General features: G+C 40.8%; 1 protein-coding gene across 4 annotated transcripts in view; it reads left to right on the forward strand.

The window, feature by feature from the left end:
- Positions 1–3,299: 3,299 nt before the first annotated feature.
- Positions 3,300–14,549, forward strand: part of PPP2R5C (protein phosphatase 2 regulatory subunit B'gamma) — a 95,479-nt gene continuing 84,229 nt past the window's right edge. For 3 of the 4 annotated variants that reach the window (XM_044437116.1, XM_044437119.1, XM_044437118.1), the window contains exons 1-3: positions 3,300–3,574; positions 5,825–5,890; positions 7,764–7,802. In XM_044437116.1, coding sequence (XP_044293051.1) covers positions 3,542–3,574; positions 5,825–5,890; positions 7,764–7,802 — 138 coding nt within the window. In that variant the 5' untranslated portion in view covers positions 3,300–3,541. The remainder of the gene's footprint in view (positions 3,575–5,824; positions 5,891–7,763; positions 7,803–14,549) is intronic. The other variant, XM_044437117.1, reaches the window with a different exon arrangement.

A 14,549-nucleotide genomic window follows, 5' to 3' on the forward strand; every position in this document is an offset into this window, starting at 1 on the left:
TGCCTCACAGCTACTCCTCTGCTTTTTAAAAGTAACATAGCTTGGGTGTCTGAGCCCATTGGCGCATTCTCTGTACAATAGCAAATGTTCAGCACCATCTTAGTGATGTGGAGATGTCGAAAATTGATTTTTTTAATTCAATTTGAAATTCAAATTCAATTCAAAAAATCTAAGTTGTACCAAATACTTCCTTCTCCTACATTTAAAAATATTATTAATATATTAGTGCAACTGCACAAATGAAGGCATTTTATTTATTAGAATTGTATCCCACTTTTCCCCAACAAACTCAAAGAAGCTTGCATCATTCTCTTCTTTCTGCTCTCCCCACAACAACAACCCTGTGATGTAGGTTGGGCTGAGAGCCTGTGACTGGCCCAAAGTCAACCAGCTGACTTCACAGCTGAGCAGGACTAGAACCCAGATCACCTGAGTCCCAGTCCTGTACTCTTAACCACTACATCACATTGGCTCTCATTTTAGTTCATTAAGAAAAGATTACTCAGATAAATGTGCTGTTAAATTTACATACTTAGCTGTATTGGCGGCATAAAAATGTTTTAATAAATAAAAATAAATAAATATTGTTAACTTAACTATTGACATAACTATCTCACTCTCATTAGTGTGGATGGAACAAAGCATCTATCTATAAATATAAGCAGAGGTGTTGAACCTTAGGCTAGTGGTCAAAACTGGCCTGTCTATGCTGTCAGTACAGCCCTCTGAAATTCCTCAGATGGCCACATGCTTTTCTTTGACCTTTTGAATGATCCCTATGCCCTGCATTCTAACAGATTGAAGCACCTCTCCTAAGTCCAAGTTATTGGCCACAAGTACTTTGAGCTAGTAGGGATGTGGTGGTGCAGTGGGTTAGCTGCTGAGCTGCTGGGCTGGTTGATTGAAAGATTGACAGTTCAAATCCACAGACAGGATGAGCTCCTGTACTCTGTCCCAGTTTCTGCCAACCTTGCCATTCGAAAGCATGAAAATGCAAGTAGATAATAGGTACCGCTTTGGGGGGAAGGTAACAGCGTTCCATGCACCTCGGTGTTTAGTCATGCCAGCCACATGACCACGGAGACTGTCCATGGACAAACGCTGGCTCCCTCGGCTAGGAAACGGAGATGAGCACTGCCCCCTAGAGTCAGGCATGACTGGATGTAACGTCAAGGGGAAACCTTTACCTTTTTACTTTAAGCTAAAATATGCCAGTATTTTTGGTGTGCCTCTACCCACAAGGATTTGTGGACTATATAGACCATGGGTCCTCAAACTATGGCCCAGGGGCCGGATCCGGCCTGCCATGCCCATTTGGACCCGCCACAGGCACGCGCCCACTGCCGCCCTCCTCGCTCCAAGATCTCCAAGCGAGCAAGCCGCTGCCTCATGCACCCGCCTCGTGGTGCGCACCCGCACCTTGCCTCGTCGCACACCCTGCCCCCGCCTCAACATGTGCACCTGCACACACCACCCCTGCCCCTGTGCCGGCCCGCATGCACCGCCGGCCCCACCTTTCCAGCCCACGCCCAGCATCGGCAGCTTTCAACTGGTCCCCTGGAGAAAAAGCTTGAGGATCCCTGATACAGACCAAGGCTTCATCAAATGCATTAAGTATTGACCTCTAACTGGTAGATTTTTATACTTACTGGGAGCAACAGGCATGAAGATGTACACTGTCATGTCAGATAGAACTGAATGATAATCACCAGTTGCCATTCACCAAAGTGTTGATAATAGTTACCCAATTAAAAAGATAAAAAAGTCATCCTGGATCAGCCCAACAGCAACTTCTAGCATTCTATTCGGACTGTGGCCAACCAGCTGCCCACAGGATATCATAAGCTTCTTCACACCATGTAGCCTTAAACTATAGAATTCACTTGTAGAAGAATTCACTTGTGGAAGAGATGGTCACCAGTTTGCATAGTTTTAAAAAGGGATTGGAGAACTTCATGGAGAAGGCCATCAATGGCTACTAGTCCTGATGACTACTAGTCCTGATGAATTGCCATCAATGGCAATTCATGACAATTGCTGGGGAACTTGGGCAGGAGGGTGGGGATGCCTCTATTACTGGCTTGAATCTCCCACCAATCAGCTTCACAGAATTAACAGGTTTCTAGTATTTATTTATTTAAAAAAAATTGTATGCCACCCAATTGTGCCACAGCACTCCAGTATTCTGGAAAAGGGAGAAAAATCTCTTTCCACTTTCTCAACGTCAGGCACAATGTTGCACACCTTTGTCATGCCTCCCCCTTACTCACCATTTTTTAAGCCCAACAAATCTTAGCTGTTAGAGGAGAGTTGCTCCATCCCCACCATCTTTTTGGATGCTGTTTCCTGCCCCTTTCCCATTTCTACAATATACTTCTTCAGGTGCATCAATTAGAACTGTACAGAGCATTATCTGGTCTCAGCCCAATTTTCTATAAGGGCAGTATGATCCTGGCAGTTTTATTTTCAAGCCCTTTCTTAATTATGCCTGACATGGAGTTTGCCTTCTTCACAACTGCCACACGCTGCGTTGACATTTTCATCACGCTGTTCACGGCACCCCTTACATCCCTTCCTTGGTCAGTCACTGCCAGCTAAGATCACACCATCTTACAGTTGCAATTTTGCCCTCAACGCACATTACTTTACATTTAGTTTTATACACATTTGTCATTTTCCTGCCCAGTCTCCTAACCGCAATATGAATTGTGTAAATAAAAAGATCCCCAAGAAGCTGCCCTGAGGTTGCTGGCAGGCCCACAACCACCGTTAAAATTCGAGGGGAGGCGGGCACAATAGCAGCAAGCATTGTACTAGCTCGGGATGATGGGAGTTATGGCCCAACGGATCTGCGAGGGGCCGGGCAGGACTGAAAGGTTATCCTGAGGGCGAGGGGCGCTGCTCTTCGGGAGGCAGCGGAGGTGCGGACCGACTAATAAGCGAGGGCTGTCTCCCGCTCTTTCCCTTGCCTCGGAAAGGGAAGAGGCGAGAGACAGGGACGAAGCAGCCGCCGCCTCGGCGCAACCCAGCGTGAGGAAAAAGGAGGCGGCGGCGCAACACCCGCCCCGCTTCTCCCGCCTGCTGCGGGGGGAGGGGACGTGGAAGGCGGCGAGGAGGGAGAAGGAGAACGTTGGCCCCATGTGACGCAGCCGAGCCAATGGAGAGGCGGCCTCCTGGCCCCGCCGAGAAGCGGAGAGTGGAGAGGGTTGGGCGACGGAGGCCGCCTCTTTTTCCTCCTCTGCTATCTTCGCTTCGGAGTCGGGCGGGGGAAGAGGAAAGAGTCCTGCGCAGGGTCCGAGGGAGGGAGGAAGCGAGCGAGCGAACGAGGGTGGGCGGGAGGCTAGCCGGCTGGCTGGCCGGCCGCTGGAGTAGAAGTAGCAGTAGCTAGAAGCAGCAGCTGAAGAAGAAGGAAGAGGAGGGGGAAAAGGAAGGCAGAAAGGCAACCCCCACCGCCACCACCACCACCTCTACCACCACTGTCCCCCGTGGGAGGCTGCGACTCTCCGGCCTGGCGGGCCCCCAGCCACCTAACCGATCGGCCATGCCGAATAAAAACAAGAAGGAGAAGAGTCAGGTCAGGCCTGAGAGAAAGCGGCGGCGGCTGGAGTAGTTCCAGACAGGAGCAGGCCCCGAGGAGGGGTCTAGTTGGCTGGGTGGAGAAAGGCCTGTGGGTGCTGGAGCGCGAAAATTGAGGGGAGAGGCGGTATGAGAGAGGGAGAATTGGTGTTAGGGGGTCCCGTGGTGGTGGACTCTGGAACCTGTAGGGCTTGTGGGGTGGGGGTCCAACGAGACACACCGACAACCACACTAGCGAAAGGTGTTATTCCTGGGAGTGACGCCTTCCCACCTGTAGTACTTGAGATTGTCACACGCGAGTACACACACACACACCCCTCTTTGTTGTTCTCCAGTCCCCCAAAAAACCCTGAAAGGGTGACAAAGGGCAATAGGCACGAGTTTCTACTTTGAGGAGAAAGATGTACGTGTGGGAGAAAACCAAGAGTCTTGTAGCATTTTAAGGACTAAAAGATTTATTGCGGCATAAGCTTTAAATCTGTTAGACCTTCTCAGGTGCCACAAGCCTCTGTTGTAACAGACTTAATGCAGCTATGGGCTCTGGAGGTTGTTGCTTTGAGGCTTTTTCTGGAGGTATCGAGGGTTCTGTGCTAAAGCGTGGTGGGCTCATTTTAAAAGATAGTGCATGGTTGTGGGTGGTATATTAAGGTGAGGGGGTTAAGGGTCTTCTGTCAAAGGACATGACTAAGGGCAATGTGAAAGCACTCCCAAAAGAGTTAATATGGAATTGATGCTTACATGCATACATTTAAATAGGGCATGCACTTACAGATACTGTGTCATTTTTTTCTGGATTTATCTGGCATGTATTTTAAAGCCAACAGCAAGCAAATAGAGCAGGTGGGTTGCATATGTAACCTTCTGTTCAGGGAGGAAGTCATATTTGCATCTTGATACAGGCCCATCTACTTTGAAGTAAGCAGTACTTCAGCATAATTCTAGTTAATGCTGCAATACTGTGCACGTGTACTTGGGAGTAAACCGTGTTGCTCCGTGAAACTTATTTTGCATAAACATACATAGAATCTGGTTGTGTGCCTGTGTCACAGCTCCTATTTCCTACTTGATAGGGTAACAGACAAAGTCCTCACCTCTGATAGGCATTCCAAGGAGTCTGTTTTGGTGTTATCCCTGAAATAAAAAGTGTTTTCCACTAGCAAGTCCCCTGGAGTGTTGAATTCCATGCAGCATCTCCACATCTGTTTAGAATTTAAGAATGTTTATTGCACTATATATTTTATTGCATCTATATGTTAATACAATGTTGGCCAAACTGGCCTGCCACAGCCTGTTTCTCTCCCTGCCCCCCAAAGAAAGAAATACCTAGCAGTCATTTCTTTCTAAGGACAAACACTGACATGGTGTGAGAGTTGGTAGTTTCAGTTCTACTTGTCAGCTAAATTCTGAAGTTCTAGAAAAAATAGTATATCGTTATAAGCCATGATTTAGTTGGTTTGCACATTGGTGCTGCTTGTATGCTTTAGGCACACATGGGAATGATTCTTGGGGTGATTCCAAACAAAGAGCTCCTATTCAGTCAGTCAGAAGGCACTGTACAGTATTTTTTAAACCAGAGTTTCTATGGTAAGCGGTGGAAAAAGTGGAGGGAAAACAGTAGTGTTATGACCCCTCCTTAAAATTATCTGAATGATTGAGGGCATAGGTGCTTTAAAAGTCACATCTCGAAGCACCATTGTATTTACATGCCCTCACTGCTGCATCTAGACTTGTCGATGTGAACAGAACTAGGACTTAGAAGAGGACCCAAAGTGGGAACTGATTCTTAGAATCATAGTACTAAAAGTGATGTCATAGATCACCAGTCTCAATTCTGCTACCAAGGTTTACTTTGGTTTCAGCTCTGGCCATTCGGCTTCTTCCTAAAATTATCCAGGGAAAATTATTGCTTAGACTCTAGTGTCTTTCTCCAGATTTCTGAATAGTCCTTACAAACTAGAAAGCATTGCATGATATCTGCAGTACTTGCTTCCATTTTGATCCACTGATTCATGTTCTTTCCATTGCCTTTTCTTCTTTCCTTCTGCTTGCTTTGGTATTTTAAAATTACTGTTTGACTAATAGTAGTTTCCCTTAAAATTATACTACTTGTTGAGTGTAGGGTGATGTTTTCTCTTGTTATAGAAAGCATGTGTTTCAGTTTACCTAAGAAAGGGGGGGGGGGATTGTAGCCAAAATTGTGCTGTGTTTCTGTTTCTACTTGAAACTTAGATATCTCTGTAAATTTCAGGAACCTCCAAAAGCAGGCAAAAGTGGAAAAAGTAGCAAAGATGTGCAAGATAACCTGGAAATCGAGGTAAATTTTATAAAATAAACATATTTGCTATCTGTGAGAAATTATTGTGTTGACATTCTATACAATTAGAAGTATCTTTCACTGATACATGTTTGTCACAGGTTTTTTTCATATGTCTTGAAATTATCAGTGACTTATAAGTTACAAACTTAAACAAGTGACATTTCTCAATGACGATATTTTGTAAGAAGTAATAATGTGAAGCACTTAATGTTCAATAAAGTATTTCTTAAGAATTTCATTTTCACTCAGACCTGTATGATTAGGAAATTCATCGATGAACAGGGAAATAGCCTGTTTGGTGGCCTACTGCTTATTAATATTTTGGCTGTGAGTTTTAGAAATTGCTATCCATAGGAATTGCTATCCATAGATTTCTCTATCCCAAAATCTGAAACAGAGGAATAATGTTGATCTATCTAACAAGAATATTGGAGAGTCTTGAGATCATGTACACTGAGTGTGGAACAAAGTGCTGAGTGTGAAAAAGTGCTGTATAAAAGCTAAAGTTATTATAGGGTTATGGTTATCATCTTTATTGTTGTTTTGCAAATACTTGGTCATGGCATCAACCATTCTTCTTCTTTATAAGCAAGCTGCTTTTGCAAAGAGGAATATCTCATGCTGCTTAAAATTCTGCCAAACACTTTAAGAATTGGCATTCTTAGACTTGTATATCTTTCTTGTTCCCAATAGTTAATTGACTGCCTTGCTTATCAGTTAAACACCATCCATGATGCACCTATAGCTCTTCCTGACTTTAATTTCATCCTTCACACTAGAATTTTAGGAAGAAATTTTTAAATTTCATCTGAATAGTTAAGAACATGACTGTAGTAAATTGAACACTCTTTAAGTGTTTTTGTATAGCAAATAAATATTCTGATTGCTATTTGTCAGTAACCAATAATCTAAAAGCACAATTTCTGTCCTTTGAAGTTAACGTTTATGGTTTGGATTTTTCATTTGTGTGTGCTGAAATAATATTTTTAGCATATTAATGTGTTATTGTAAAAACATTTTAAGAAAATGCGCAAGAATGTAATCTTTCTGGTACTGTTAAAACAATCTTTAGTACTTTGTCAAACTGCACTGCACCACCTAATCGGTTTAAAATTATGGTTTCTTTATTAAAAAGTATGAACAATCTCATTTAATGTCTCAAGGTTACTCTGAGACTGCAGGCAAATCATATTTGAAGGATTTTGATGTGGTGTGCCAGCCGTATTCTATATACGGTGGCACAGATGCAACAGGGCTCTTCCTTGTCTGATTTATTGTTAGTGAATCGAAACCAACTCAATGGAGCAGGATAGATGTTATGTCTGTGAGCAAACCTTAGAACTCATAGCTATTTCTGCTTAGCTCTACCCAGTAGTATGTGGTACATGGTTAAACCAGCTCCTGCTGTGTATAAAGTGTGCTTTCTGTGGCAGCTATTAATGAATCTTCTGTGAGTGTTGGAGAGCCCTACATTTAGAAATATGACATATTTCACTTCTGCCTTCGTCAAAACTGGATATAAAATGGTTTGAGTTCATGACTCCAAATTTCTGAGGTCAAGGTAAAATAGTTATTGTAAATGGGAATCATGCATAATTTTCTTTTGAGTGTGCACCTGCAGGAAAACATTCCAAAACAAGAGTATATTGTACTTCATTTGAGTTTTTCCTACTTTTTTGCCATTGATTATGAAGAAAAGAAACTCTAGAGACAAGTCTTCTCTGTTGCTGGGAACAGTAGGAAAAGAGTGTCAACAGATATTTGATTGAGCATATGCCATGGTTAGCATCCATAGCAGATATTGTTAAATTGCTTAAAATCTTGGGAATTAAACATTCAGATGTTTCAGCATATCATTTATTATTGACAGAATGATTGTGCAGTGTTGGAAAGTGAGAAGAAGGTGCAGGTACCGATTTAATGTTCTATTGTAAACATTCTTAAGTAATATTTTATCAGTCCTGTGTGTATTTTTTTTTACCAGCTTATGGGGTGTGAGGGGTCTCCAGTATGAAATTATGTTTTTTTCTATGAAAATACAGAATTTGTATTCTGAAATTATTATTATAACATTTCTATGCCGCCCCTTGCCGAAGCCTCGGGGCGGCTTACAACACAATAAAATACAATAATGACAATAATGACTGGAGATGTCATACATACTTTTAAGAATTCCTTCCCAGCTTCTGTTGTATGTGATGCAATTCTGCAAGCCTCACTCAGCACTAGTTCTAATGGCTGGGAAACACTAGGATGTATAGAAAACACATGCTGTTATGAGGAAGCACAATCAAATGGGGCAAAAGCTCAGTACAGAATCTGGTTTCAGTCAACATCCTTAACAGCATTTCATGTTTTCAGTCCCCAACAGCTGCTAAAACATGTCTGTTCGACTGGTTATAATGTCGAGCATGGAAAAGGTTGGGGTTTTTATAAAGCAGTAAGTGGGTACTCATTCTAGTATAATAGGTAGAACTGTCCAAGTGTCCATTTTTCTCTTGGATCTAGTTCCCCCACCCCAGCCAAGTCTCTGTCTTACATACTTCTGGCTAATTTTTGAAAATACAATCTTAGACCTCTGCGTCTGGAAATGTACTACCATATGTTGTTTTTTTCAAGTGCATGTGAAAAATGCCAGATTGTGAAGATGGGAGACTGTCCTCTGTTCAAAGAACAAGGGAACACAATAGGCAGCATCCCATAAATGTAATATTTATAGCCACTTATATAAGTTGTTGTATATTATTCAGTGGATACATTCCTTGTATTTGTATTCAGCTCATTTTTGCATCACTTTCTCTCTATCTCTGAAAGCAATGATAACATGGACAGTGTTTATTCAATGTAAAACAGTTGAATAGCAGAGCTGAAAGGGGCCAATAAGACTGTCAAGTCCAACCTCCTGCTCAGTGCTAGACTCCACAATTTATCTTGCACAGCTTATGTGTGCATCTGGCATTTTTAAGGTTCAGATAAAAATTGTTTCCTAGCCTAGATTGTGCCTCATGATTTGTATTTTGGTAGACCAAAATGTGCATAGCCAGAGTGCTTAGCTGATTCAGAAAGTATTGCTGCCATGTCAGCTTCTCATTCTCAGTAATATCTATTATAACAAAAATACGGGATGTCATGATCTTACGAGTTTCCTGGCACCAATAAGCAGCAGCTAATTAAGTGGAGTAAATACAGAGAAGCTCATGGGCTATAAAGTTACCTCATCTGGTTTGGTTTGGTTTGGTTTGGTCATTGAACATTACTGGGGTGGGGGCGGGGAGTAGGGAAGCACAGCTGCAGTTTTTGGTAACAGCTGCTATCATGTCTAGTTTTAGTCTCAGATTCCTGAATGTGTCCAATAGAAATCTTGATTTTCGCAATTGCACTCCCTCTACAGAAGTTATCATTACACAGTCTTTTGATAACCTGCCTTAGACCCAACTCCCAACAGTTCGAAGAGCTGTTTAATAGGGATATCCAAATAAATTCTACAAGCTTATATCACTAAAACTCCATGATAAGTTCCTTTCAAAGTTCCAAACAAATGCTTCTTTGTTTGAGAGAAGCATTTTTAACATTAAAATTTAATGTTTATCTTTGGGCAAAACAGAATATTCATTAAGAGGACTTCCTTAACTGAGACAGCAGTAGAGCATGGTAAGGAAGCTGTTTATTTCTGATTGTTTCTAACAGGTTGGAAGGAACAAAAAGATGGCTAGTAGAATTATTTGTTGTTGGCTTTAGAAAAATGCTGGTTTTGTTGTTCACTGTTTAACCAGAATCAATTCAAGATATGAAGTGCTTTTTTGGGGGTGGGAGGTGAACTGCATATATAGTGTTAAAATTGAGTGACAACATTAATACCAATAATTAAAACACATAATTTTGTAAGAATATACCATCCCTCAGTGTGTTCTGCTAATCATATGAGAAAATACTTAGTAGTTGGGAAGAGGGGGGACGACCTGCATGTTTTTGTTTACCTTTAAGAAATAAAGATTTTTTAGGAATTAAGTTGATGCTTGCTGGTACTGAGCAGTTGTTTGTGTTTGTTGATTTTATTTGGCCAATACTGTTGTTTTCTTCTAAGCTACCATATGTGATCCTTATCCCAAAAAAAGCTTCAGCTGTCAGGCAAACTGATAAACTTTATAAGATAACAAAGATGGAGGAGGAGATGTAAGCTGCCTTGAGCCCTTTGAAGGAAAAAGGCAGGATATAAATAGAAATAAATAAATAAAACAGATTTAAAATTTTCAAGGAAATTTGAAAACATGAGTTTTAGGATACTTTGTTTTTTACAAATTTTAAAATTTTGAAAACATGAGTTTGAAAACATGAGTTTGAATTTGAAAACATGAATTTTAAGATACTTTTTTTTTTTTTTTACAAAATCTGAAACAACTGCAGTTAGTATTATTAACTACAAAGGCTGCTTCAAAGATTTTTTTTTAATGCAGGCTGCTGCAACCTGCTCTTACATATGTACATGCCTTTGATTGTAAGGAGAAATAAAAGAGTGACTGAGCTGTATACAGACAGTTGGCGTTGATTTCTGCCAGTACTGCAGTGGTTTTCCAGCTACCATATCGTGGGCATTGCTGTGTCCTTGTGCAGCCTTTTTCACACTTCTGTATATCCATGTGATTGTGGATGTGTGAGTAGTTAAGAACAGACTGCAGTTACTTGCTTGGAGAATGAGAACATAATGTAGTGGGCGTGGATGCCATAATAAGCCATTTATTATTTTGTTTGGTATACAAGATTTTTGTTTAAACTGGGGGGGGGGTATGGGGTGCTGTAGTATTATTCCTCATCATTTTAGGAAGTTTATATACTAGCATTACTTTACTCACTATGCCACCAGCTCAGCATTATTTGTTTTACATTGATATTACTATTTGTAGATAGTGAAACTGCTTGTGTTGTGAGGTACCCTGAGGTGCTGTGGCATACAAATGTTTTAAATAAATAAATACATAAATAATGCAACTTTTTAAAAAAACTTACCTTCTGGCCAGCATAATTTTCTAGAACTTTTTTCCCAAAATCACATCATACCAGCTAAACTTTGGTAATCTTTAATGCTGTTGCTATAACATCATTAAGTTATCCAGTCTTCTGCATCCTTGCTGCTGGAATTAGTTAACTATGGGAAAGAGTGATAGAAGTTGTAAACTACTTTTTCAGCAGCTGGGGTAACAAGATAAGAGATGCAAAATTCTTAAGTATGTTGGCGTGAGTGCTGCTATGTCACCTATGCTATTTCTGTTGGCTGGTTTTGATAGACAGTGATGAGAACAAGCATCCTCACAATAACCATCAAGCTTGTAAATGTTTAATGATCTCATTCATTTCAAATATCACTTACAAAAACATTTTAATTGCTGTGGAAAGCAATTGTCTGGAAGTACCCAGGATCAAAAGATGAGATTCTAGCCACTTTCAACAGAAGCCTTGTACACATGGCCTAAATGCAGTCATATTGCACAAGCAGGAGTACAGAGGTGCTGGCATTTTCAGGCTTGGCTGATAAATTCCTCAGCTACTTTCCCTTATTTGCAGCCACCTTTCTTCATCTCACAAGTAGTTTCCTTGAGAGGAAATCAATAAGATCCAGAATAAGCTGTGTTCCCAAATTATTAGTGGCAGATTTGCTGTCAGCAGGTGCCTATACAGTGTCCCTAGCCCAGCCACTTCTGAAACTGCCTTATATTGTGATCTCACAACAAAGCTAGTTAGTGTGCTACTCAGAAACCTAGTTGAATATTTTTTGATCAAAGCCCTTAAAATCAAAGGCTAAGTAGAATTTCTGTCCTCCACAATTTCCTGTTCTGAATGAGAGAAGGAAAGGTCAAATTTGCTGTCATGCAGTAGGATAAGTGCTAGAATTGGATTTTCAACCAATGATAGTGACGAGCTGAGTAGGTATAGTACATTAGTATTTATATAGACAGTGGTCATAATTCATGTGTCACCATGGAATTTCAGTAGATAGCTACAGCAATCAAAATTCCGGGAATACGTGAGACTAACTTGTTGATAGTAGAGGACTGCCAATTCTGTGTGCATGTAATCCATCTCTGGGATTGTAGCCAGTATGTACAAAATGCCAAATTGTTTCATAGGCAATGGCTTTAGTATGGGAAACGTTGTGTGATTTAGTAGCTTAATAATTCTGGATTGGTTTTGTCCTATGGTCTCTAATGATTGAGGATGAAACCCTATATGTTTTTCTGGGAGTGAGTCCCATTGAAACCAATGGAACTTTTGAGCATATGATAAAATTGCACCATAAGGTACATAACCCAGTAGAATTAGTCATAATCACATATTTTGAAGATAGATAGCCATCATTTGTATTTGGCAAACATTCTTCAACCAGCCAACCCTTACCAGACCAGCCTGTTCACTCTCATCTTTCTTACTCTTTTCATTCATGTGTGAGTCCCTGGCTTGCTTCTCATTGTTTGCATTTTTCAGATTATAAATCTGCAACTAGTAGGTGATAAATGCGATCACTGACTTAAATTTTAATCCACTTTAGATCCACTTTGTAGGATTGTAGTTGTAAGTTACCATGGTCAGTGGTCTCAAAAGCTGCTGAGAGTTTCAGAAGGATCAACAGGGTTGCAATCTCCTATATCTCTCAAAGCATAGATCATCATACAGGGCAGCCAAAACCAGCCTGAGGCTTGACTGAAATGGATCAGATAATGAGTCCCATGCAAGAGTACCTGGATCTGGTTGACCACCACCTACTCAAGGACCTTGCCTAGGAAAGGAACATTTGTCATTCATCTAAAATTATTTCAGTCTTTTGAGTCCAGAGAGGGTTCTTTCAGGAGTGGCCTCTGTAAGGCAGCATGGAACCATTCTGTTCTATAAAGAGTCATTAATCACTTCCCTGGCCCAGCTGGCTGTTCCCACCCTGCCAGCTTTTAGAAGCCAAGAGGAATAAAGAAGTGATTGCCCAAATGTGCCCAACCTCTTTGTCCACATCCTCTAACTGTAATGACCAAAATTCATCTGACAAAACTGGATGACACTGAACTTTGGGATCTTTGCCAGATTCAACTGCTGTAAGATAGGAAACTAAATCTTGGTGGATGCAGAAGATTTTTATCCTGGAAATGCCTAACAATTATGTTAGGGGTATATCTCCTCAGACTGAATCTCAAGTGTTCTTGAGTCCAGCATTTGATTGGCCCCTGGGTGACTCTAAAGGGCAAATGAAAGACTGGACAGAAGCAGTGAGATGTTGTTTCTTTGCTGCTCTTACTCCTCCCAAATAGTTCTGACCATAGGCATTTACAAGGGCTCAAGTGCACCCACTAGAAGTTTTTTTTTCCATCTGCACTTCTCTCAGCTCCAGGGCATATCGCAGAGCTATATGAGCCTCACTACAGAGACGGCACTCAGGCAATTATGTCAGCCACCCAGGTCATCTCTGTATTGCAGAGGTCAACCAAGGATTTGACAGAATTGCTAGGCATATCAGCCAGAAAATCCCTAAGGGCCCTCTGAAAACCACCTGCATCCATTAGCAGGGGGAGGGGAGATTTTAATAGGTCACTTAACCTTGAAGAGGGGAAAAGTCACCATTAGTCTAAATCTCAACAAGCAGTGAACTGACCATGACAAAGGGAGCAATGTAAAGTCCTGCTTAGTTTGCTATCTCCATGTCTTGCAAGAACGCACGCCAAATCCAAAGTGTACCAAATACATAGATTAGGCTGATTTCATCTTGGGATAGTCCCATGGTTGTCATGGAGTCCATGAAATCTTGAAATGCCTTTGAGAAGGTACTCTTTGCATGGATGTTAATGACCCTCAAGGTCAACAGTCTTGGGAACCTCAGCATAGCAGCTGAGACCACTTCTGTCAACTGAGATAGGAAGTCTTTTAAAAAGCAGAGTGCACCAACAGAGTCCCTGATTTGTCTTGCTGGCTCTACAGAAATGGGTAGAAATCTGTATAAGTGAATAACTTTAGTCACAGATGAATCCTTGTAAATTAAAGGTATTAAATTATAAGTTTTAACTATTCATTTTAGGTTTCATAACCATGATTTTATGATGTCAAGTTCAAGCATGCAGACTCTGATATGAAGCGTTTACTTGTATAGCCCTGGACTTTTTTGTTACATTCAAACTAGGGAACTATGGCTTAATGTCAGTGGCCAAGCTACGAAAATAAGGCAAAGAAGCCAGGATCAAATTGGACATAAGGAATCATGGGAGTTTGGAAAAACAAGGGAAAGAGTAGTTGTCCTTTGTGCCCCACAAATATAAAGCCTGGAACAATTGTCTGAACTAGGCCTGTATATAACATGTGTTATGCTTTATTATGGTATAATACCAACTTCTAAAAATACACATAGTATATTTTCATTGTAAACATAAATTTGTGTTCTACTGAAAAGAAATAGATATGCAAATCAAATTCAACATATGGATTTTTTTGCATATTTCACTTTATTTTATTTATTTATAAAATTGTATGCCGTCCAATTACTAACATCTCTGGACGGCTAACAGCATAAATAAATTGACGACCCACTCTGGCTGCAAGTTAATAAAATACAATAATAAAATTCTATATTAAAACATATTAAAATATTGATTGAATAAAAAGGTCTTAACCTGGCGCTGAAAAGCAT

This window comes from Varanus komodoensis, unplaced genomic scaffold (genome assembly GCF_004798865.1).
Source record: "Varanus komodoensis strain SLA01 unplaced genomic scaffold, ASM479886v1 scaffold3, whole genome shotgun sequence".
Taxonomy (NCBI): domain Eukaryota; kingdom Metazoa; phylum Chordata; class Lepidosauria; order Squamata; family Varanidae; genus Varanus; species Varanus komodoensis.